This window comes from Thermobia domestica, chromosome 11, assembly GCF_964235325.1.
Source record: "Thermobia domestica chromosome 11, izTheDome1.hap1.1, whole genome shotgun sequence".
Lineage (NCBI taxonomy): Eukaryota > Metazoa > Arthropoda > Insecta > Zygentoma > Lepismatidae > Thermobia > Thermobia domestica.
In genome coordinates, this window is record NC_137464.1 from 78,190,364 (window position 1) to 78,217,522 (window position 27,159).

At 37.1% G+C, this 27,159-nt stretch overlaps 1 protein-coding gene across 1 annotated transcript in view; it reads right to left on the reverse strand.

Moving 5' to 3' along the window:
• Positions 1 to 27,159, reverse strand: part of LOC145663604 (adipocyte plasma membrane-associated protein-like) — a 272,201-nt gene that overhangs the window by 57,385 nt on the left and 187,657 nt on the right. Inside the window, exon 3 of the mRNA XM_081729713.1 lies at positions 1,703 to 1,908. Coding sequence (XP_081585839.1) covers positions 1,703 to 1,908 — 206 coding nt within the window. The remainder of the gene's footprint in view (positions 1 to 1,702; positions 1,909 to 27,159) is intronic.

Consider the following 27,159-nt stretch of genomic DNA (forward strand, 5'->3'; position numbering starts at 1 on the left):
TATTATTATTATTATTATTATTATTATTATTATTATTATTATTATTATTATTATTACTAATAATAATATTAGCAGTACTCTTAATAAAGATTCTGCCTGTTTGTCTGCCTGCTCGTAAGTACATTTTTTCTCACTTTATGATATAGTTAGGCAGATCAATAATTGATCAGTTTCTTTCTAATGTGATTTTTCAGGTGCATAAAAACAATACAAACTGGAAATTAGGATGTTACACACAGGAAATTACTAATGACGCTCAGATATTAACCTGCGTACATTAATAAATATGAGGATCTTTTTACTTAATATAATTTTTAACCATTTCTTTTTCCTAAAAAAGTTTTAAATTGTCATTATAGACAGATGGCCTGTCGAATAATAATAATTATAAAAGACTAATATTAGTGCATCACGTTAACTCCTAATAGTAAATCACTCTCATGCTCATTGCAATAATATAATGCAGTAATTTAGATTTGTGCATTTTAATTTATGTAACCGCAAGTTCGTTAGTCAGCTAGCTAAAAAAAAGTGAATGCAAACAATTAGAGCTCTTAATTATGGTTTTAACCTATAATCAGTGCCTGAAATTTTCGGGTAAACAGGTACCCGCATGATACCCGTTGCATTTGGTTTACTCGGCTGTTACACCTGATAAACCCGTTTGACCCGTTTGACCCATTTGGCATTTTTGGACCGTTTGACCCGATAGACTCGTCACGAGTTCGTGCATGATAAATAGAGCAACTTATGTTACAATAATAAAGTGAAACAACACATCATTTACAATAATGACAGACTAAATTTGTTTTCATAAAAATGGGGTTATCAGGCCAACTCTATTCATAGATTCAAACGGGTGAATCTGATTCATAGGGTCAACCGGGCAAACCGGTAAAAATACAATATCGATCCAACGGGTGGTCCAGGGTCGATTCTATTTTCCGGGCATTACCGAAAATGCACAGTAGCCCGAAACGGCTCATATTATATTATTATTAACGAATTATTATTATTATTATTATTATTATTATTATTAGTAGTAGTAGTAGTAGTAGTAGTAGTAGTAGTATATTAATAAGAGAGAAAATTACTTCGTTTAATGACCCGTGGTTATTCTTGTTTTATTTAGCCGCTTATTTTTTGCAACACTGAGTACGGAGAGTAGTGCGTCGCCATTGTTTGCCATGGCGACAGGAAGAGCGGCTAAGTTTTTATAATACCGGCAACATCAACTGATTGACAAACCGCATGTGGCTGCTAACAACCTTTTGATAGTTTTACTGCTGATAAGAAAAGTTGATTTAGCTTTGGAAACAACTATAGTAATAAGTAGACGACGTCCAGTTTCAATAGTAGTTTCTATATAGAAATAATTGTAATAAATAGTAAGAAACTGTTTTAGATATGAATTCAGCGTCCGAAGAACAGGTACTATCTGTCAAGAAAGTAAATGTACACCTATTTATGAATCTGGGATTCATGCACTGACTGGTGAGGGGAATATGTAAATTAAATTAGTCAAAGCTATAGTTCTGTGGGGAGAGGCAATGAAAGTCTGGAATACATGACGTAAAAGGGCAGAAGTTTTAATTGCAAATAATGCATAGTATCGAGAAGTGACAACATAAATAATAATAATGTGCATAAGTAGTAAAATAATTACGTAAAAATGAACTTTTAAAATGAAAACAAACCTTACCACATTGTTTTCCATAGCGCGCTACAGTTGTAATATTATCTCCACGTATCCTGACGATCCTTCCTCCTAGAAGTCCTGTATAGATGTCTTCACCTAGGAACGCAAGTGATTCAGGACCACGCAGTTTTCCTTTATACAAATACTGTACATTACTCAACCAATCTTTTGGCTCTAAATTACCTTCAAGAGGTCTGGGAGGTGGAGCACTGAAAAAATAATAAAAATAAGAATTACGAACAGAGTTAAAATTCAACACAGCGTTAAAACTATTGAATGAAACTCACCCAACGTAACGTACTGCACGTATGTCAAGCTACAACCGTCACTTACACAAGTTGAGAGACAAACAACCCCAACTGTTTATTCTGATTTCTGCAGGAAAAAAATCCGTTTGTCTAACCACAAATAACAAAATTAATAATTTTAAAACGACATTAAGTAGGAACAACTACTATTCAAGCAAATAATAGTGTCACATGTACATCGTGTAAAGGAGTTTGGTTAGAGTATTGAATGTAACCGAATGGAATAGCATCATAGATGCAAAATGGCTTGGAATATGCACTACAAAACATCATAGAGAGAACATCGCTTCATATCGCTCTTAAACTACAGGAATTCCTTTAATATTTTGCAAAAGGAGAGATGTAACAAAATAAGTTCCTTCTTTGGGCTTCTTTGGGTGACATTTAGTGTTTACGAAAGATGACGAAAAGTCAATTGCAGATAAACGAACATTATTAGCAAATATGATTAACACAAAATGATCATCGCTGGTTAGCATTTGAGTTGCTGGAAGAAACAACATTAAGCGCAACTTGAACCGAATGACTGGAACAGAATGGTTTGTAGATCAAGATTTCCTGAAACATTTGATCAATGCAATGTTGTCCTTGAGTCATTGAAAAGTTCAGATCCTTTGCAACAGAAAAATAACGTCTCCAATCCCCAACCTAGCACCTCTTCAGTTGTTGATGTATCTTTTGCCAATTTTGACCTTTGTCTTCTTTACTTTCAAATACTGAAAATTCCGCAAAGTTTCAAAGAATAAATGTAAATAAAAAAGGACTCTGAAATGTTGATAAAAACACCCACGAAAGATGTTTTCAAATCTCAGGAAGGAAAGAAGAAAATCGTAGCGATCAACAAAAGAAGAAATCATTCTAATGATAAAGAAATTTGGTTCATGAAACCACGATCAAGGAAATGGATCTTCAATCTACTCTTACTACTTACTTTAGGAGAAAACAACCTTGCTTCTCTTTCTGGAAACGCAAACCATATAATTTGTGTAGAATTGTAGTATCGCTGTAGACAGTGTGGTTATTGGGTTCATGAGGAATTCAGTGGATGTGATTCTCCAGGAATTTACATTAAAAAGTAGCAAATAAGACTGAGAAAGAGGAAACAGATTAGGTTGGGTGAAACTTACGAGTTTTTAAAGGAAACTTTTAAATATAAAACTATAAAAACCATAAGCTGGCTAATACAAGTTTACATTGGTCTACTGTATTTCATTACACGTTATATTAAAACTTTGGCTATATGAGAGTAAAATAATATAGGCTTTGTTACTTTAGGCTAGTGAAATATAGATAGTTATTTAATGAACATATTCTTACAAGTTCCATGATGAAACCAACGAGGTGAGTTTATGGTGTATATTCTTACAAGTTCCATGATGAAACCAACGAGGTGAGTTAATGGTGTAGATACTCGAAATAGTTACACTGCTGTTTGGAACATATCAGAGTGAAAGTACACAGTTGGACTAGAATATATTGTCTGAAAGTCGAAGTTATAAGGATATCTTTGGCTGTTTGTTGAACTTCTTGTAAAATGTCATGTCGAAGGAAAAGATGAAAATTCTGATGAGTAACCGTAATGAAAAACAAAATTGGTTGTTGTTGATCAGTTGATACATGGATGATGTGCGAAGGAACAGTGGTATCTTGAATCTCCGTTAGAACGCAGAGGAACAACGAGTACCGGCTTAAAAGGTTCGGGGGTGAGTCTGGTTTTGCATTGCTAGCTACAAATCCCATGTTGGTTAGAATTACAAGTACTGCAGAGTGAAAGCTGCTGAAGATTAGTACAGGTTTTGTTAGTATGAGGTCCGGAGCAGAAACCGCACTTGATTGTATTCGAGCATCGAAAAGTATGATACGAGTTTTATGCTTGACAGTTTTCATATCGGACAGGGAGGGGTGCCGGAGATTTAGAGGTTACGAGTCTGAACCATTTAAGATAAATGTAGGCTTCGTGCAAAAGAAAATTGTCAATTGTTGTCGAGGAATTTTTAAGAACTCCGACCATAAATGCGTTTGAGAAGCGTATGTACTTAGAGGACAGAATGATCGTCTAGTTTGAGTTCTTCGGCAACCTCGTTATCAGTGTAGTCTGATGGGACTCCGCGAATGACAGTTGAGAGTGCTAGTCAATAACGTGACAGCCGTTGTTTCGTGCGATATAACGGCCGTTTAGAAAGATCTGCGCCTTCTAGAAATATCTCATAGGAGTAAGCTACCATATTAGAGTCGGGAATTTAAATGAAGATACCCTTACGGATCGAGATTGTTTGAGTGATGTTAAAGCGAAGTACGTACTTTGTTAGACGAAGGTAAAGTTGTTTGTGAACTTGATATTTTGGATCGTAATTAGTGAGAAAGAATGAGAAAACTCCTGAAGGCAGATAATGGTTGATCAGAAACTGATTCTGTGAAGAAGGTAAAGATGGGAAATCTGCATCCATATTGAAGTGATCTGAAATAGTCGATGAAGATGATTCAAAAAGTGTATGATTACGTTTAGCTCGTGGTAAGTGCGACTGGGAATCCTCTTTAGAATGGTGAGATGATCGTGAGCGATCAAAACTAAGTTTCTGGCGGCGTTCCTTCCGTTTATTCACCTTGGTGGGTACAGCGGATGGTTAGAAGATATAACCAGTGGATGACTAAACACAAAGATGAGAAAACTAATATAGACAGCAGGTAGTAATCTGAAGACCACCCATTCGGAAAGCGGTCTAAGGTGAGGAAATGCCCCGGGCTAAACGTGTCGCAACATATGGTCCTTGACTGGATGAGTTTGGTAACTGTTCCTAACGAATATTTGTGATCGGGAAAGGATTTTTAAGAGTAAATTGTCCGAATAGTTAGTATCGACGCCCTATAATTCATTACAGGAGTATTTTGACTGTTCAGTAGAAATGTAAAGCATTTCCTAATTTTGAAACTATGATAATCATAACTATTTTAATTTATACTATTATTGTTATTTATTTTATATGTACATTTTTCTTGCTTATCATACCTTATTATTCATTCATATACATGTTCTACTAATATAAAGGTAACCAAGAAAGTTCTGTCGCTTTTCATCCACAGCCTTCAAACATCGATATGTCACCTAAGACGTACCTGGAAGATAAAAATAGTCCCCATAAGCATCGACGAACTTCTGCTAACGTGCTGCAAGGACATGGATTCCATCACGGTAGAAATTGGTGGGCCACGAAGCAAAGAATTTATCAAGTACGTTTTACACCTCTACTAGTGATTTAAACTGGCGTCCTCTAAGGTGATTATTCAAGAAATGGAACTGGTGATAATCGGACGGTGCAATGTCCGGGGAGTATTGCGAATGTAATAGTGTTTCCTATCCAAGGTATAGAATGGTGTCCCGGGTCATCTTAGAAACGTGGGACTTAGCGTTATCCTGTAACAGGAGAACTCCTTTGCGATTCAGAAATACTAGCTCCGGAGTTTTGAGTTTTTCTTGAACACAGCTCAACTGATAACAGTACCACGTTGCATTGATGCTCTGAAAGGCTGTAACAGTTCCCGATGCACGATGCCGCGAGCAGTCCACCAAACACACAGAAGGACATTCTGGTGTAGTGCTGGTTTCGACTGTTTTGGAACCGGTTTATGGGATTTTAACCAATGACGACGGCGCCGTCAGCTTCGTACAATGCCCACTTCATATCACATGTCAACACCCTGTCCACAAATGGCTCCTTCCTCAAACGAGACAGCAAAGAAAGACAGGTCTGCTCGCGTTGCCATTTGGATCGGAGTCAAATCATGTGAGACCCATGGACTCAACTTGTAGTGCTTCCCAAGTTGATGGAGGTGCTGCTGAACGGTTTCTCCACTCGCACTGAATTGTAGTCCCAGTTCCTCACATGCCTGGCCACTTTTCACCTCTATTACTGCCTGAATATCTTCATTTTGTACATGTGTTCGTCTTCCGGCACGTGGTGCGTCTTTGAATGTTTCGTCACCATCTTCAAATTTGTTAAACAACCGCTGCACTCACGATAATCACGATACCATCACCAAAGAAATGGCATATCTTCCGCCGCGCTCAGCGGTGTTTGACCCCAGTTTGAACTCGTATTGCATACATGCCCTTATTACGCTCTGTGGAGGTTCCATGCTCACTCTGTCCTTATGCAAGTTCACAGTGTAACTGAACTGCCAGAACCAAGTAGTATTTGGCGTAGGAGACCCGGGTTCGATTCCCGGCTGAGCTTATGTGGTTCGGATTCCACGTTAATCGGTAGACCCCGTCTCACATAGCCTCGCTGCTGAAATGACGTTAAACTCAAAATCAGCTCAAGAACCAGGTAGTATGTTTGATATACCCACATCAACAACTGACCTTCGCCTTATCTCCATTCGCATTCAACTCACGGTGTGAGGGCCAATTTAACTCAGACCACCAGAAAAAGCGACAATACTATCTTAGTTACCTTTATGTTGTCTAATGCTATGCGTAGCGTAGTGAAAATAAACTTTATTATTATTGTTACTATTAATGTTCAAATCAGAGATTATCTACATTTTTTAATAGAAAGATATAATTAATGAAGAAAATGAACTATGAATAGATTAGATTTTCATACTGTGTCTCAGTGTAGAAATAGAAATATGGGAGGTCTGGACCCTAACTATGATTATGCTGTAAATTCCCACAGGGTTCCTGTTTTTTTTTTTTTTTTTTTTTTCAAAAATCTAGAAACACATATAAATAACTGGAGACTTCACCACCAGACACCTGAATTTCCTCGGTCTACTGTTTCGCACCTCGTAATTCAACATTAACTTCCCTGCACGGCAAGAACATGTTTATGGCATTATTCTTTGCAAAAAATTGAATCTACTTTAGCATTTAAAACGGACTTCAATCAAAGTGAAATTAGGTACTGTGTTAAAAACTTCATTTCAAATGGTTTACCTCCGTTTTATCCCCTGATGTTGAGATTGACAACTTCAAAGTCATTTTTATGTATCACTGAGAAAGGAAAATAGAAATTGCTCCTCGTCTGTCGTTAAAAGCAAAATTTTCAGGAGCGCTGTGGTGGTACCCTGTGGCATACTCCCACTTGTTATGAATAATGAGTTTATGATCTTATACCAAATTTCATATCCTCAACTTTTCTTTAATCTAGAGATTTCGTTATTGCTATCTTATGATAACAATTGCAACTCCACTTTTCTTTTTCTTTTCGTTCTTTTTTTCATCATTCGAAACGATTAAACATGTCTGTAATTGTTTTAAATACAAGGTTTAAATACCAAATTTCTGTCCCTAACCTTAACGAATTTCGAGATATAGCAATCTTATTTTAACAATTGCAACTTCCACTTCTTTCTTCATGCGTCTTTCTTCCTTTATAGGGAAAAACTAAGTATACATTTAAAATTAACATTGTAATACGTATCTAATTATTTTAAATGGAAAGTCCATATATCAAATCTCATCCCAATACCCTTCACAGATTTAGAGATTGGACATTTTACTATCATAATTCCCATCCTTTGTCTCCCTTTTCTGCATCGAATTTCCAAAATCCTACGTTAATTGTATCTTACGTCGTAAATCTTATATATTGACAAAAATTTCAAAACAAGACTAATGTAAACAGCGCTGAGAGTGTGTGTTCTATTTGCAGATAGATCCAGTCAGGATAGATACAAATTGTAAATAATATATTTGTGACTCCTTTTTAAGTAAGGTCACTTGTGTGAGCATGGGAGCCTGAGTAAGCACTGACAAGTCAGTACTGAAACTTGTCTTGATAATGACCTGATTACCAATCAAAGGATCATTATCTCATGGGTCCACAAGAGGAAGGTAATATAATGAGTAAATTTCGGTAGACTAAAAAAAAATAAACATTGAGACTCTTGAATTTCAATATCAAAAGGTTACAAAATAAACCACTAAATTTCCGTATGCAGATCTGTATAATAACCAAAATACAACAAACACGCCCGATTTGTAGATCTGCACCGGCCTTCCTTCTTGTGTTACCTGCTTTGTGAGTACGCAAGAACTTACTCATTAGTTACCATAACGATAACCTCTTCCCTGTAACGATGGAAACGAGTAGGTTAACCAACAGATCACAAATTATTACAGGCCTTATAGTAATTACAGGACGCTGCACCGTCGCCAGAAGCCGTCGACCACCTGCAAAGAATTTACCTATACAAAAATACATCAGGTATTTTAGTGTATCTACCATCATCCAGTTACAGCACCCTTGAAGTGGGAATTGAACTTGTAGAAAAGTTGCAGCACAATACTTTCCATTGATAAACCATTTTATTGAATAATAAGAACTTTTAACTTCACTTCATACACACTGTACACTAATAGGATGCTGACTACGAAAAAAAAAGTAAAAATTTAGAATATAACTATTGTTAAGTTATTCTTTCTTTTCTAAATGTTTATTGCAATATTTTTATTCTACGTCGGCGCACATTCTCTTTTGGTTGTCTTGAATCTTCCCCACTCTCTTTCTTCATATGAGAGAGGTCCTGAGTTCGGTACCCGGAGCTCTTCCCTGCAGCTGCTATTCTCTTGTAGTTGCCTTCTGTTGACGTACCGCTTGCAGTTTCATGCCACAGTAGTAGTAGTTGACTAGATTTGACCATAGTCAAGAGTTACTACCAAAGAGTTCTTAGGCAGTCTTCTTACAGGTTCATTATACACATTGGAGGTTGCTGTTATCACTAACAAGTAAGAAGAACTTATAATACTTAATGTAAATGTCTCCACATTGAATTGTTTGATAAAGGACGATTACATTCTGACACTGTTTTGATATATTTATTAACACTGTTTAACCAGAAAAAACGGCTGTCCATATTTGTTATTCTAATCACTTGCACTATAACAGAATAAAATTTAAGTGATGATCACACGTATTTTAACTTATAATAATTTACTCCGCACTACTAGGCAGACAGTTTTCTAGTGGACGAACTAAATTCCAAAGTCCTAGCTCTAGTTAGAAAGTATTTGTGGAATAACTACTATGATGGTTGTTTTTTTTAAATGTTATTTTATTGCTGACGAGAGTTGACGTAGAGAAGACGTCAACCCTTTCTAACCGAGACACGAAGTGCCGCATGACCTCCCAGCCTTCAGAGATAATACCCCCGTGGATAGGGACTATTTCCTGAAACTCTCTTTCTGGCTGTATGCTCGCTTATGCTCAACCGTCAATGGTGACCCACGCAAGCACTGTTTTTGATAATTGAGGTAATTGGAAAATTCACTATTACTGTTTTTATCGTTTGGTGTTTCACTTTTTAAATATAATTAGCAGGAAGCTACAAGTTTCTACTATTCAAAGCATATAACACATTCTATATACAATAACTAGTTAACATATAATATTATGAAAAAGAAGGTATGCTGCAATTTTTTGCTGACTTTCCCCTTTTCGTACACACCCCTTGATAGGTGTAGACACCTATAGGTGAAAATTTGCAACCCCTCGACTGTGTCTATGCAGACGAAATATATCAATATTGAATGAAAATAACTTTGAAAACATACTTATCAGACTGTTAGGCCTACATTATAAATAAATGCACAAACCTTTTCTTTACATATATAAAAAAAATTTGGTGGTGTGACATATAGTGTGACAACATACATAATAAGTGTTTGGGGGTTGTTTTAACAATTGTTTTCCCACTATTTATCTGAGTAAAAGACAGTAATGGCTTCTCAACAGCAGATCGTAGACTTCCGGCCACGGAGTCTTCCTGCAATCAGTACATCATTGTGGTGCAATGTAGGGATACTTTGACATACGAGAACATGACAACACGATTTAAAAACAGTAAAAGTAAGTTTCGTTATGTCCAGGAACCTTTGTCATTTAAATACACTTTAATTAAACATTTACTCAGCTTAACATTTGAAATTTGTATTCCTCCGCCAAAACGGAAGGGCATCTCCAGTTAGGTCCGTTCTTGTAGGAAGAATTGGAGGCGGCGAGCGGGGAGCAGGGAGTCAAGTGTGAAAATCGGTCAACTCTGAAACTTTTCACATCTCATTGTATCGTAGTTTTCGCACTTGAATGGTAGATGTAATACAATGAAACTCACTGGCGACAGCAGGTCTTTCGTTGCAATGGGTCTTAGTCTGTACTATTGTACTAAGCAGGAGACTAGTAATATTTAGCCATTGCTTCATAGTTCGTGATGAAACATTCCTGGAGTCAGTTTCAAGTTCCAGTTAGCAACATTCGAAAGTTCAAACTCAGATGTCCAAGAATACAGTGCTGTGTCTTGTGTGGTCTCCGCCAACACAAAGGTGTTCAGTTAAAAGAAATGTTCGCTGTAGAATCCCTATATTCCAATTCTATCAATTGCAATGTATTTGATTTTAATATTTAGTAAATTCGGTACTTCTGATACGCTGAATTACCATATTCGATGAATATATAGAATGAATTATATAATAATAACCCTAATACATATTAATAAATCATAAAAATTACCATTTTGATAGGCAAATAATTTTATAGGAATAAAATTAAAATTTGCATATCAAAATGTAAATTAGTACAGCACAGGGAGTATACACTATCCATGGCTTTGGATTGAATATTGTAACAAAATAGACACTGACCAAAGCTTCAATACACACTGTATTTTAAACAATCATGTGTAACAGTTTCGGATATGTAACATATTCTGATGAAGGCTATGTTAGATATCCGAAACCGTTACATATTATAGTTAATAGTACAGTGTGTATTGAAGCTTCGGTCAGCGTTTCTTTTGTTACAAAAAATTTCAAGTTCTAGCTTGAGGGATTTGACCTAGCCTTTACCAATCAGTCACTTAGGACTTCTCTTAAATATACAGGCTAGCTGAAATACTCGTTTTTTATATGAGTAGACTAGGTGTATGGAAATTATTTGAACCCACTTCCCGTTTATGATAGCCATTTTAATGAAAGTGCAATGATAATTTTTACTCTACTTTTGAAGTAAATTTTGAAACATCCTATCTTCATATAATACAAACTTTAATCGAAGTGACATGATAAAATTCCCTTTACACGGAGATACTATATTCCAAAAGCTATTTCGAACGGGTTAGCCATTTCCCGACCCCAAAAACTATTGATTTGACACCATTCTCGGTCATTTTCGATATTTTATTTTACCCCACGGCTTGTGTATAGCCCGCTCCCCCCAGTTCTTTGTCACCGGAACTGAAAGAGTCACTACTACTATTAGTGTTACTGCTACTACTACTGCTACTACTTATATCGAGAACAGAACCCAACCAACCCCTGCTACTTATACTAAAGCTTTCTTACCACAAGATTTACATCTTAAATCTTTATAACATGCGATTCCGATTCATTATGAACTAGTATGAATCGTTAGAATCACTATGATTCGTTAAAAATCACTGGGGGGAGCGGGCTATACTCAATCCTACACCACTTCTCATCGAATTTGAAGATGGAGGCTGAATGTGGAATTCAAAAGAATTCTGAGTGTCAGTATTCATCTTAGTGATTCCGAAAACTACGGATTTAGCACTAATAAGTGTAGGTGGTTTACGATTATTTTTACATGTCAATTCATTCTAACCCCCTCTGAGGTTCTAGGGGTATCTTATTTATACTGGGGGATGAACTTGGACCTAACTGCGTCGGAGGTGTCAGTATTTATATCAGTGACCTCGAAAATTATTTATTCGTCATTAATATACCTTCTTTCCAATTATTTTTACGTCACTCCCATATACCCTTACTCCTAGCAGAGCTAAGAATGTCGTATATACATATGTATGAGCAACGTCTTGTAACACAACTGGTTCTTAATAAATATTTCTTGAGCCACAATATCTATAACAGAACATTGAAACGTAAATATTATTTATTTATACCTTCGTTTAATATTCCTATTACAAACCATTAATTTCTTGAACATCAATTCTTCTGAGAACTTCGTAATCTTTTTCTTAACAACCTCTCTTATTTATATATCCAATTACAGTAACTAAGGAGCAATGATAATCTTTACAATTTCCTTTTCTTTTCTTCTTTACAAAATATGCTCCGTTGTCGCACCTCTGATCGTCTTTCTAATACCGGTACAGGTAAATAATAGTACAACAGTACAACACTATACAACATACCGTTGTATCTGGCGCCACGAACATGAATTTCATTTATTTATTAACAATAAATGAAAAGAATCCTGGACCGTACAAGAATACACATTTTGATCAGCCCTTGTATATACATAGGATTACATTTTATATCAGTATCATATATTAATCACATAATTAAGAATATTCTTTGGCCTGTCATTATAATATAAATAACAAAGTGCGTCAACAGAAAAGTAACTATAATAATACGGTCAATAATTACTTTTAGATTCACTGGGATATATTTACTATAATCTATATAGTTTAATTCATGAAATTAAGCATAATTGCACTGAATTATATATAAATTTGTTCTCTAATAGAATTGATCCAAATGTAAACACGGAATAAACTTTCTACGTGAATATACATATAGAACACATAAAGGGCTTAATGAGTAATTATAGTGTTGTGAACGCAATAAAACAACATGGCATACATTAACATTTGTTGCAATCTGAACGGCAATAGGATACGAATTGAAGCAATTATACGCGATTCAGGATGATTAGGATTTAGAGCTTTTAATTCGTTGTATGTCGAAACTACAAATTCCGTAACATTCTTGTGACTTCGGGGATCGAAAACTTTGGTACGTAATAAAGCATCCCTGTTAGCAAGCATAAAGTCGTTTTCATAATTGGATAATAGGGCAGCTTTAAAATCTGAATAAGCATGAAGGTTTTCTCGAATGGCTTTGAACCACGTTAAACATGGAGGTTGTAGGACGTGTGGAAGTATCTTCAAGAATTTCGACTCTTTGATGCCTATTAAGTCGCATTCATCCTCAAACTTCTCGATAAATACCCGTGCAGGAATATCATCAGGTCCACCGCAAAATTTGGTCAATGATTTCACCTCGCTAAATCGCAAAGGTTTGTCATTATTATGTGATTTTGAATATTTACCGTAACATTTTGACTTCCTACAGGATGAATATTTCTTTCTTCTTCCAACTTCGGTACTACCTTCACTATATCCCGAAGACTCACTATCCTCCAAAACTCGATGAGATGTTACTGGTTCTGGTTCCTTAAAAGGAGACTGATTTCTATATCCACCATCATGAGAGATTACTGGTTCTAATCCATTATATGCAGCCTGATTTCTATGTCCACTGGGGGACTGATGTCTATGTCCACCATCGTGCTCTGGCTTAGTAACATGGTACCACTCTTGCAAACAATTCATATCCTCTCGAAGTTCTCGGATGTGAAAAGTGTGTTCATTAATTACCGATTCCATGGCTTTAACCACATCCTGCATCTCAGTGTAATTTTGGGATACTCGTTCCATCCTTTGGTCATACTGCTTAAATCTCGTGGAAATATGTTCCTCCAATTGACCTTCTATTTTACATTGTAATTGATCCATTTTATCTTGCAGTTGTTCCTCAATTTTATGTTGCAATTGCTTTAAGGAGTCCTCCAATTGTTGATGGGTTACATTCTGAAATTTCTCAAACTGTTGTTGAGTAACCATTTTTTGTTGAAATTCCTCCAATTGCTGATGGGTTACATTCTGAAATTCCTCAAATTGTTGTAAAGTAACCATTTTTTGTTGGAAGTCCTCAAATTGTTGTTGAGTAACCATTTTTTGTTGGAATTCCTCAAATTGTTGTTGAGTAACCATTTTTTGTTGGAAGTCCTCAAATTGTTGTTGAGTAACCTGATTCTGTTGAAGTTGGTTCATTTGACATGATATCTGCTTTAAAAGATCCGTAATGGTATCAAGAGCATGACTACCACTTTGCATAGGTCGGTCTTGGATTTCTTCAGTTTTCGACATACCTCGGTTTATTCGTTTACCACTTCTTAGTATAGTGACGTAAATATTGGGCTCAATTGTGTCTGTCGTCCTTCATTAGCTTTCTTTAGTCTGTCTTGATTTCTTTTCCGTTCGGTGCATGGTATGTGCAGCATTCTGCACCAACACGATATTTCAAATGCTTCCAGCTAGGTTATTTAAGCTTTTCTCAATGTTCTCGTCTCTGATCCATAAAGCGCCACGCTCCATACCAGGGTCTTAATAAAACGTTTACGAGCGTCCAACGACATATTTCTTAGTAGTCCTCTTTTCCTATGGAATGCTTGTTTTGCCTTGTAAAATCTATATTAAAAAAATAAGCTGGCAGAATAGTTTGAACCGGGTCATTTGTTCGGAAACGGATGGGTAGATGGAAAACTCGGCCATCATCTACCCCATCATTTTCAAGGGCACATAATTTGGGATAAAAAAAATTGTCCCAGGGTCCCCCGCAGGGTTCCAGACGGGGTCCAACTCAAAAGTTTCAAATGGCAAAGTAGTGGGGCAGATAACAAAATAATCGTTCAAATGGTGTTACAAGCATCAAAATTGGCATGGTATATCTCCAAAGGTTCCTTAGTGAATCTACCAGATTGATCATTTGAAATTCCAATATGGCGGCCATTTTTCAAGATGGCTGCCAAACTGGTTTTTTAAGTTGATTTTCCTTTAAAAATATAAAGTTGTTGGCCGATTCGAATGATCTTGGTGTTAATTTATGTGTTTTTAAGCATGAGAAGTTAATTTTTCTCTGTTTTAATTTACTAATGAATGTTTCTTGCATTCGAGCTTAACACTCGTGACATTACTGACGAGCAATTTAGAATATATTGTATCAGATTAGTAAATGATAGTTATATTGCATGAGTAAGTGTCTCAAGGGTTGCTTTAACCAGTTCCCAAATCAGCCTTGAAGGTAGCAAAACTCCAATAAGTCAAAGTATAAAATTCAAAATGGAGTTTGATACAGGATCTACCAGCAAATCGTGGCACAATGACTGGGATAAGTATTGTCTTTGTCAAAAGGCTGCTAAGGACATTCTTAACTCTCCACATGCAAACCCTTATAAAAAGTGCGATGATGATTACAAGAAATTGGCTAGAGATATTGCGTAATTTTATTCAATTAGTTGTATACCAATCAAAATTGATCCTGCAAAACTCGATGAAGGTGATGGAATAGTAGCAACTCTGAGGAGAAATAAGGATCAGTATTATGAAAGTTTCAGGCTACTGTTTAATAACACAAAACTAAACAAAGCTTTGAGGAAATCAAGCTCTTCTGTTCCTACAGGGATAGGCTCAGCTAGCAAGATTCCTTGAAAGGTTAGAATTCCCAAAGCAACTGAATATTTCTTGTGTGAATAACAAAGCTCAGAAGATGATTTAAGGTGCGCGATGACAATGAAACTAAATCACAGACTCAATGAGAGTGGTAAAACACTTAATGACTTGAAACTGCAAGCAAAGTTAAGTGCGAGAGACGTTGTGGCGCAAGAATTTAAATACCGTCTCCTTTGCGTGGCACAGCTTTACAACCCAAAACGAGCACATCATAAGGCTCAACAGCAAGATGAAATGCAAGATAATTATCAGGATAAACAATTATTCCCTAGAGTTTTTCTGAATTGGTCACTTACATCACAGAAATGAAAGCAGCTGGTGAAGAACCTCCCATTGTTATACTTGCAAACATGACATCTCTTTACAGACAGAGGCTAGAGTTCGTGGGAGTTAAATCACCTGAAATTCATACAACTCGTCTGAAAGACAAGTTACTTTTCCATATTCCTCAGCTGCAAGCCCATTGCAGGTTTTTGAGAAGGATGTTGGCGAAATCCTAGCACACGCAAATAAGTACAGTCATGCGGTCTATCTGGCAAATGCTTCAACATAAGTCACATTTCACTGGATAGTTTCAAGATGAATGCATTGAGCAGATTGTTCAACCCTCATTGCTTCAATTTGTAATCATGATTGGGCATGGGGCAGACATTAAATCACAGCTTCAACATGGAGCTTCGAAATCTGACTTTGCTTTGTCTCAGCTCTTACAGTACAACTGTATTGCTAATCCAAAAATGGGAACACCCACTCACAGACACTCTAAGGACCGCGGGACACATTTTTCTGTCTATGTCGGTATGTCAGTATTTGCCAAGACAAGAAAGAGGCACCTTATCGGTATGCTGCATGAAAATGGTGTGATCATCTCATACGACAGTCTTGGAAATATTTGCCCAACTAAGTGAAGCAGTAGTAGCACAGTGCGTGGAAAACGGAGTAATATGTCCACCATTCTTAAGAGAACAATTGTTTACGACTGAAGCAGTGGATAATATTGACCATAATCCGACATCAACAAAGGCCAAAACGTTCTTTCGAGGTACCAGTTTGTCAATCTTTCAATATCCAAATGAAAAGTACTCTGGTGAAAAGCGAGAGAAATCGATACAGAACACAGTTGGAGTCATTTAAAAAAGTCCCACAACTTCCCGAAGCATACACAAATATTCGCCCAGCATATTTTTTAAAGAATTATGATCCTCCAAAAACAACAGTACCATCATTGCCAGCTTCTGAGTCAATTAAGTCACACATAAAAGAAGAATACGCATGGGTAGAAGAGGTATTGCTTACGCTTATCAAGAATGCGGATAATGAAGCTCCCATTACATGGACTACACACTACGCAGCTCAGAAAAACAGTCAGTCATTTGAAGTAAGCATTACTTCATTGGTGCCGTTAATTCGAGATCAGGCGCATACTATAGAAACCATAAAACATGTCATGGAGAAGGTACGAGATACGGTGAGTTCCTCCAGTTCAGATTCCAGCCGTAGCTGCTGACCAACCGCTGTATGGTCTGGCAAACCAGATTCAGTGGGAATGGCCAGAACTTGGAGAGAATAAATTTGTGGTTATGTTGGGGGACTTCACATAGAAATGGATGCGCTGAGGACTGTTGGAACACTACTAAATGGCAGTGCTTGGACCACAACTTACAACGTGTTTCTGAAAAAAAAAAAAAAAATGATTGCAATGGAAGATGCAAGTGCTTCAGCGCAAGGCTTCCCTTTACAATACTCTGTAGTTGTGTGTGTGACCACCATTAATTTCCTTGATACACAAAAGTTCAAAGAGAGCATACTATTCTTATAATATACTCCTTACCACTGGCGCAAATACTGGGAGGATAAGAGGGACATGCCCCCTCCAATCTTGGAATTGGGAGACTGTCTTCCCCAATAATCCGATTTGAAAAGTGTTTTGGGAAGAAATGTGATGATTTGTGTCAGATTGCCACAAAGGAAAGTGAGACGAAATTGATGTTCCTCCAGAATAAGCCTCAAAACTACCCGCCTCCCAATGTTGAAGACAACTCTGACCCCCTGATCCTCCACAGCATTGCTTTACTTCATAAATATTTTGACATCGCTTAAAAATATATGGGAACGGCCTTACCAGGCCCGTATCCACGGGGGGCCAAGGGGGCTTGGCCCCCAAAATGTTCACCTGCTCCCCCCTAAAATTTTCACGGAAGGCTTGCAAAAAATCTCGATTAATTCTATGTGTAAAAACTAAGAATAAAATGCAATTATTTGACGAACACTTCTAAACATATTTTGAAGGAGTTAAAGTAAAGTTTATCAGTCTTCTCGAATTTCGATATGAAATGACACAATACATATTGAAGCAAGTTTTCCGAAAAGAAGAAATATGCTCATAATACTTCACGCCACAGTTGTAATAGCGATCTGGGAGGTAGGAGACGAAGTGCTTACTGCAAGCCAAATCATAAAAACAGAAGCAGGAACAAAGCGTTTATCTTTTGTCGATTGCAGTAACGGTGAGTAGGTTATTGTTATTCTATTGTGTAGTTGTAGTATTATCTGTCAGGAAAGTAAATGTACACCTATTTTACATTATATTTTGAATGTAAACGCCATTTGCAATTAGTAAAAAATAAAAATTGAACGTTCCGATGTAGCTGCAAAAAGTAAAAAGAAAAACATGGAAGTGGAGTGTTCGAATCCATACTCATGGTTATTAAAAATACAATTTCTACATGCTTTACACCTCCCGACCATGTTTCTACGTTAGCAATTAAGATGTTTGTGTTTAGGTTAGGCTGGTCAATACGTTTTGCAAAGGGGCCCGGTTTAGCTCTGACGCACCACAGGTGCGAGCAGGGAGCAAAACACCTTTTCTCTCTCCCTCTGTGTGTCTATTTATCTATCTATCTGTATATATATATATAACGATATTTGTGAATGCCATAACCACCCTAATTTTACTGAGATATTTGTGTGCAGGGACTTATTGAAATATTGAACCAGATTAATCGCATAAAGAAGGTTCCCGCCCTTTCGCTACGGTCAGGCTTTTTTTTTTTTTTTGCACGAGGGAGATATTTTCGTATCGGAACAAGATGATTGTTAGTGATGATATGAAATTACACATTGAAAGTGAAGTAACTTGTGAAACGTTTTATTTGAAAGAATAAAATAATAAATGTGCTTTCCCTAACACAGAGAACTGTAAATCATGTATTTCGAGTTCGGAAGCGTGAATGGCGAGGAGTGTTATTTGATTTGCTTTTTAGTAACACATTGCATTGCAAATAAAGGTAGGCAACATTAGTGGTAAGTAAAATATTATTACTATTAATAATAATAATAATAATAATAATAATAATAATAATAATAATAATAATAATAATAATAATAATAATAGGTGTTGTTTGTGGCAAGGCAATATCTTCCTCAATTCTTCTTCAAACGTAATAATTGTAACGCCATATCTCCCTTACAAACAAAATATTAGCAACTCATATCGAGAGAACGGGAAATTGTAGAGTGATGGGAGCAACGTTGGACAGTATGCACTCATAGTAATTAGAAAAATAAGCGATTTCAATGCAAAATGAACGAAGAGTCATTGTCATGGGTAGTCATGGAGCCACGGCAGAGCCCTCTTTAGGCAAAATGTCGATAACTTATATCGAGAGAACAGAAGGTGATAGTGAGATGGGACCAACGTTGGACACTGTGGACCCATAAGGCGCATCGAAAAAAATTAGTGGGGTGGGGGCGCCAGCCAGCCTTACTTACTTCCACATAATAATAAAAAATTATATTGACGAAATACACACATAAGTTAGCTAGTAATATTTGACATTATTATTATTATTATTATTATTATTATTATTATTATTATTATTATCGACAGCGTCTTTTCATTACGTGTGCATGTTTGACATGAAGCCAAAGAGAAGATCCTTCATTCGGTGAAAGAATAAGAATAGTCAGTTACTTTAACTGTGAACGACAGCGAAAAATACGAAAAGAGTGATTAGCTGTAGCGAAAAGAAACAATACTTTCTCTCAAATGGATAAAAAAACCAAGCCGAGATAGATTCGAACTCGCATGGACGGCGTGAAAAGTCAGTGCTTTGTCCACTTTTTTTAACTGACTCACCGAACGTGTTTCAGTAACTTACTTATTGCTAATTTTACTTGCTTCACTCGTTTAACTTGCTTTTTCTAATAACTTATAACGACAGAGACACGAACACAGAAACACAAGGAACAGTTAAAAATCATAGATGCTCTCCCGCCGGGAATCGAACCCGGGACACCAGACACCAAAGTCGCACGTGCTAACCACTAGACCAGAGGGGAGGGCACTGTTCACTCTCTGTGTCGTTAGGGATTAGGACCACTGTATTGCCAGCTATCACTTCTGTGGATTGTATACTATGATCACATGTTTCCTCTCTGTTGGAAGAGTTAAACCTACATTCTGTGTAATACATGAGGAATTTAGACCTACATGCTCTTCATATAATGTAATAAAAGGGTCAAGCTGGGAATAAGAAAAAGAACATTCCTTGGACAAAACGGAAACTATTGGCATCAGAAATATTTATCTACGAGGCATGCGCAGTAGTATATTTCAGAATAGTTACTGTTTAGTTCAGAAAACGAAGAAAGGGGTATAAAAAAGCAAATATGTCGCGTCAACGAGATCGACCAGAGTTGACAGAGGCGGAAGCAGATGTGTAGTAATACAACAACTTGGTTAAATTGATAATTGGTTCTTTATTATGTAGTAGATCGTATCACAACTTTACGGAAGAGCAGAGAAAGGCTTACTAACGCTGTCATATAGTAAGCTTTAGTAACACGATCATATAGACACAAATGGATGTAACTGTGAGTACTACAACTTGGATTTAACGAAAGCCGTTTAGATATTCAGTGGTTTGCAGGGTTGCAGGGCAATCCGGATTTTTTCGAAATCCGGAGTTTTTCTCAATTCCGGAATTTTCTAAATTCCGGATTCTTCCCGAGTTCCGGAATTTTTCTGAATTAGGGAGTTTAACTGAATTCCATAATTTTCCGAAATCCGGAAAGTGAAAGTTCCGCTTCCAAAAAATGAATTTAGTTTAGTTAATATGAATCGTGGCGGAAATAAGTCTTTGAGCAGGTAATGGCGACTGCTTTGAAAGAAATGGGGTGTATGAGAATTCAATCTGTCATATTTGTAGTTTCGTGTGGAGAAAAAACAAACTTCTGAACCAACGGTTTAAGAAAAACTGAAGTTATTAATGTAAACTTTTCCGACTTCATAAAAGAAATACGAAAGACATTTTGAATCGAAGAAATATAACACACAAGTTTGCAAGCGGAGACAAAGAAACCTAACGTAACCAGACTAAATACGAATCGTTTACCGCGTAGCGGTCAAGGTCAAGCTGTTTTCGAGGGCAAGTTTCGAGTTGAGTCGAGTTTGATAATGGCTCGCTCGCGCGTTCAGTTCGTTTTAATTCGTTTTGAAATAAAGGCCTGATTAGACTGGAATTGCGAAAGCCATGAGAAATGTAAGCAGTAACGTGGAATACTTTTAGTATTGGTCACGACAGGGGGCGTCTCGTCTCGTAATTTTAGTGCATCTCGTGGGGCAATTTTAGTGTATCTCATCTCGTCTAGATAACGAGAAGACAAGAGTTTTTTTTACGAGACAGCCTCAAATGTCGTAATTACCAATATAAGTATATACTGTAGTTCTTAAAATCAAAGCTGAGACCTGCACTGTCGAATTCTTGAGCCCAAGCAGAAGACCAACTCGGGTAGTGATATCAACCGGCTCGGCTCGTATCAACTGAGCGAACAGCTCGAGTCGGCTCGGTTGGGATGAGCCAATGACCCGAGCCGGCTCGGTTAGAACGACATTTGAGCTGAGTCGATGGCTCGAGCTTTCTCGGTTGGGATGGGTCCCCTACTCGACTCATGTGAACCGGTTCAAGCCAGCTAAGTTGAAACTAGTCCATCGGCAAGTTTCGATTCAGCTGAACTAAGCCGATGGGTCAGATCGGCTCGGTTGGGTGAGCTGTTGGCTCGGCTCACTCCTCGGTTCGGTTCGAGAGTGAATGAGCTGTAAGCTGAGCCGCTCGAGCCGTTGAGAAGCCTAAACCCGGTCCCAGCTGTTTTGAACATGTTTGGCTGAAGCCTATAACTTTTAGTGTTGCCACGAGACGAGACAGACTACTTGTCCCGTTTCGAAAATGAAAACGTTGGCTGGAATGGCCAAGATTGAAATTGCCAGTGGTCATATAGATTGCAAAAGGAAAATCCTCTTTGTGAGAAAACATGTTGAAAAGCCTTCATAGAAATGTGTCCTCTGTCTATTAAATGAAACAATCGTGATACATGAGCCTCCAAGAATATCATCCTTAATGTCGTGTCCCCAATTCCTCTTGCTGTAAACTGAGGAATTCTCATTTTTTTCATTTCTGGCTGGAATGATGCCAAACAAAATCAAAGACAGGGAAGATTTTTACAAGGTCAAGAAACCGAACTACCACCACCACCTATTCAATTTGAAAACTGGGTAAGGTCTACATTCATTACAGGCTGTAGTTGAAAGTTCTGGCTGAGATGGCGGAAGAGAACAGAACAGACTACAATTGTCTTTATACTCTGGTGGCGGTATTCTTTTTCCTATATGAACGGAAAACGGCAATTGAAGTATGTCATCTTGCAACTAAAATCTTGTCTTCTTTCTCTCTCTCTTTCTCTCCCTCTCACACCTACATACACATAAAAACACACTTTTACCATTTTACCAATCGTTCGCTTATTATACAGCAGTCATGTTGTAAAATTCACCTCTTCGTTTGGAAGCCGGGCGAAGGACAAAGAAAGCAAAAATATTGTCGACGAACCCTTCAAATTGTTTGCTTTTAGCAAATTTATGGTACTAACAATACCACTGGAGTTGAAGAGGTTTTACAGGGGCCCTTCCTTTTGTTACGCGGAAATGTTTGATCTGACCAGAGTGCGAAATTGCCCTCTGCTTCTATGTTGAGAGGAGGGGAATACTTCCCTTTCCTAGTGAATAATATTCATTAGAACCTGAATTATCTTAAAAAATTGTTTCTTTCAGGCGCATAAAATCTTTCGAACTTGATAAATGTAAAGAACATTTGGTATAATATTCATGGAACTCCGTTAAAAGCAGAAAATATCATGAGAATGATCAGAAAATATCATGAGAATGAGAATTCGAACATTGAAGAACATAATTAACAGAAAAGAAATAGGATACCCAAACCATATTTTTAAACCTGCTATAAAATGTATATCCTATATGTTTACTAATTCCTTACTCCCATGAAAGTATCCTGGGGAGGATATTCTCCCCAATTTTTTCAGACTGAAATCCTTTTATTCCGTACGATTTCCCCCCCTGACACAATACGAAAAAACAAATGCTGTTAAAATCTATACAGATGACCCTTCCGGGACTAACTCGGGGCCTTCAAGCCGATGGTCTATCGCCGCAGACCGCTCGGCTTGGTATGAAGATGTACGTTGTATGATTGCGAATAGATCACGACAATATAAGAAACTTTAATCCAAATTGGCCACCCAAAAATCAACTTTTTTTTAGACCACTAGCTAATCTGGGTGTACTGTCATGAGTTCGTTACACAAACGGGGCAACCACCACATAGTATCACACACCCCGCGGTTATGGGAACAGATTTGAACCATGGAGGTGAAGACTGGCCGCAAGCATTCTTTCGTCCGATGTGTCGTTCAGCTCCCATTACTATGACACTTTAAGTAGAGCTTACTGTGCAGTAACATAAAATTTCAATCAAATACTTTCCATTACTCAATAAAATTATTTGGCGCCGAGCTTTTTTTGTAAAATAATAATAAGAATAATAAGAATAATAATAAGAATAATAATTGCAACAAATCTAAACATGCTAAAATGGAAAGTAATTTTTGATTGGTATGGGTTAACACTGTGAAACCTAAAGGCTGGAATATATGAAATCAAAGTGTACACACATATCTATCTCTCTATTTATCTATATATCTTTCCATCTCTCTCTCTCTCTCTCTCTCTCATATATACAGACACTATAAAGCAAGTGGGTTGATAGTATACGGTAGTGTCGGGGATGGTGACACCTTTACATCGAACTTTGCTTGTCGTGTAAACATTATTTGACATTGGTGGCTTCATGTTCGACGTACCTATGAGCAATTTACTGTATATTCGTGTATTAAAACTCGTAAAACAAATTTCAATGTTTCGAAATGTAAAAAAAAAAAAAAAAAAAAAGCCAGGGTCGAGAAGCCTCAGACAACTAACAGCAGAGATATATCTTGTAAACTATTTGTCCTTGCCTTGTGAGCTTATTTGAATTTATTTTTAAGACCGTTAGGCAACTTTGGCCGAATGGATGATGATGGGGAAATTAGTGGAATGAAGAAAGTAGTAGGATACTAGACAAATTCGAGAAAACACACACATTCGAAAAATGAAATGAAATTAAATGAAATCTTTGAGTTTTCCGTCACACGGTTAGGGTAGAGGAGACAGTGATGATGAGTAATGAATGAAATGTTGGAATGAAGAAAGTTGGAGGAAACGGGAAAACCCCGAGAAAACCCACGCACTCGGTGTTTGTCTACCACAAAGTTCACTTCGCGGGGCTGGGATCGAACCCGAAACCCCAAGCACCAGAGGTGAACGCTCTATCTACCACTGAGCCACCGCGGTCCCCACACACATTCAATGCTTGTCCACCACAGAGCTCACATGGCACTAACCGAGATCGAACCGACTACCACATACACCAAAGGTGAAGGCTTCAGAGTGTAGCTACCGTGACATTTCTTGTCTTGTGTGTTCTGGGTAATACTTGTAACTTCGTTGTATCTTGATTAACATGGTGCAACCTGCTACATTTTACTTTCGTTCCCATGGTATGCTGCTATATTTTTTACGAGACAAGACGAGACAAAACGAGACGAGACGAGACGGGACAGAACCTCTCGAGACGAGACGAGCTCATTTTTTGAGACGAGACATGTTTTGCACGAGACGAGACGAGACAGCCTGAAGTCTCGTATCGTATCGTCTCGTGGCAACACTAAAAACTTTTAACAATTTTTGGCTCGAGCCCGAATACTTGCCCCTTCGGAACTCAAACCCAGAACGTGACCGATGTCCTTCCCTCCTGAAGACTTCTCGACGACCGAGATCGACAGTCAATTGGCTTTTACTATTCAGATACAAACCGTATATCTTTTAAAGATTATACACGGTGTTGATATAATAATAATAATAATAATAATAATAATAATAATAATAATAATAATAATAATAATAATAATAATAATAATAAAAGTTTAAACTTGCCATTGAAATTTGGCAAAACTTACTTAAAAGTAGAGATTTCGGGGAAAGGGTTCCGTACCTTCAAGACACACCTCTGCAACTACCAACATTTTAAACTACAACGTTCCGTTGAAGTTTCATGTAGAAAGTATTCTACTGTATGTTTTAAGGAAAATAACTGTAATAAATATAACAGAATATCACGCAACAGTAAGGCATATAATAAACTAATTTTTAGGATATGTAGAGGTAAATATAAAAGCTTTGCTACAAAATACCTACACAGAGCGTAATTCAATGAGCTCTGAAATATAATGTAATGAAATAGCCTATGAGATTTAGTCTACAGAGCAATTGTTACTTAAAGAATTGACATACACTATTTCGAGAATCGAGACAAGACGGGAAATGTTTACCATACTTTTCGTCTCTTCTCGATTCTCATCTCCAAAAAGAGACGAAAATTTTGAGTTAACCTTGACCCATCTCGAATGTAAAATGTTAATTCTCATGTTATTTTGTTTGTTTTAGAAAGGAGATATGAAATTCCTCTCCTCGTGGGCAACATTAAACCAAACCGAAATATTCTTTCCAAATGTCATGTTTCTGCTTGTAATGGTATGACCTTAGCGATAATTAGCTCCTAGCTTTTAATCTTCTACGAGATAATAATAATAATTATTAGTGTATATTTATTACTATTATTATTCCTGAAGATTTGATATTTCAAGTATTGAAACATCCGAGTATTCAAATATCTGAATATAATAAAACGTATGTTATCCGATCAATCGCCATCAAAAATCCTAAAGTAAAAAAAATGTGCATTCGCACAAGCATTTTGACCACTGAACCGCGATCGCTACGCGGTAAAAGATTCGTTTTAAGTCTGGTTACGTTAGGTTTCTTTGTCTCTGCTTGCAAACTTGTATGTTATATTTCTTCGATTCATAATGTCTTTCGTATTTCTTTTATGAAGTCGGAAAAGTTTAATTAATAACTTGAGTTGTTCTTAAACCGCTGGTTCACAAGTTTGTTTTTTCTCCACACGAAACTACAAATATGACAGATTGAATTCTCATACACCCCATTTCTTTCAAAGCAGTCGCCATTACCTGCTCAAAGACTTATTTCCGCCACGATTCATATTAACCAAACTAAATTCATTTTTTGGAAGCGGAACTTTCACTTTCCGGATTTCGGAAAATTATGGAATTCAGTTAAACTCCCTAATTCAGAAAAATTCCGGAACTCGGGAAGAATCCGGAATTTAGAAAATTCCGGAATTGAGAAAAACTCCGGATTTCGAAAGAATCCGGATTGCTTCGAATTCCGGAATGTTAACGAAATAAGAAATTTCTAAATTCCGGATTTTTCCGAATTCCGGAATTATTCCAAAATGGGAATTTTCCGAATTCCGGAATTTGTCCGGTTTTACCTTCGGGAGTCCGGAAAGTAATAATTCCGGAATTGGCTATCCCTAGTTTATACACAACCTTTCAGAACACTAAGCTAGTAGCTGTCTACAAACAAACAAGTAATGCAAAGCATTTTGTATCCTGCAATACGTCATGTATTAAAATCCGAAAGCAGTTTCAGTATCTAACCAGAAATTGCATGTATATAGTTACTGGAAGCTGAGGTATGAAGAATTGTATTGTGTCTTATCTTTTTGTGTCTTATACAACCCTGCAAACCACTGAATATCTAAACGGCTTTCGTTAAATCCAAGTTGTAGTACTCACAGTTACATCCATTTGTGTCTATATGATCGTGTTACTAAAGCTTACTATATGACAGCGTTAGTAAGTCTTTCTCTGCTCTTCCGTAAAGTTGTGATACGATCTACTACAGAATAAAGAACCAATTATCAATTTAACCAAGTTGTTGTAATACTACACATCTGCTTCCGCCTCTGTCAACTCTGGTTGATCTCGTTGACGCGACATATTTGCTTTTTTATACCCCTTTCTTCGTTTACTGAACTAAACAGTAACTATTCTGAAATATACTACTGCGCATGCATCGTAGATAAATATTTCTGATGCCAATAGTTTCCGTTTTGTCCAAGGAATGTTCTTTTTCTTATTCCCAGCATGACCCTTTTATTACATTATATGAAGAGCATATAGGTCTAAATACCTCATGTATTACATAGAATGTAGGTTTAACTCTTCCAACAAAGAAGAAACATGTGATCATAGTATACAATCCACAGAAGTGATAGCTGGCAATACAGTGGTCCTAATCCCTAACGACACAGAGTGAGCAGTGCCCTCCCTTCTGGTCTAGTGGTTAGCACGTGCGACTTTGGTGTCTGGTGTCCCGGGTTCGATTCCCGGCGGGAGAGCATCTATGATTTTTAACTGTTCCTTGTGTTTCTGTGTTCGTGTCTCTGTCGTTATAAGTTATTAGAAAAAGCAAGTTAAACGAGTGAAGCAAGTAAAATTAGCAAT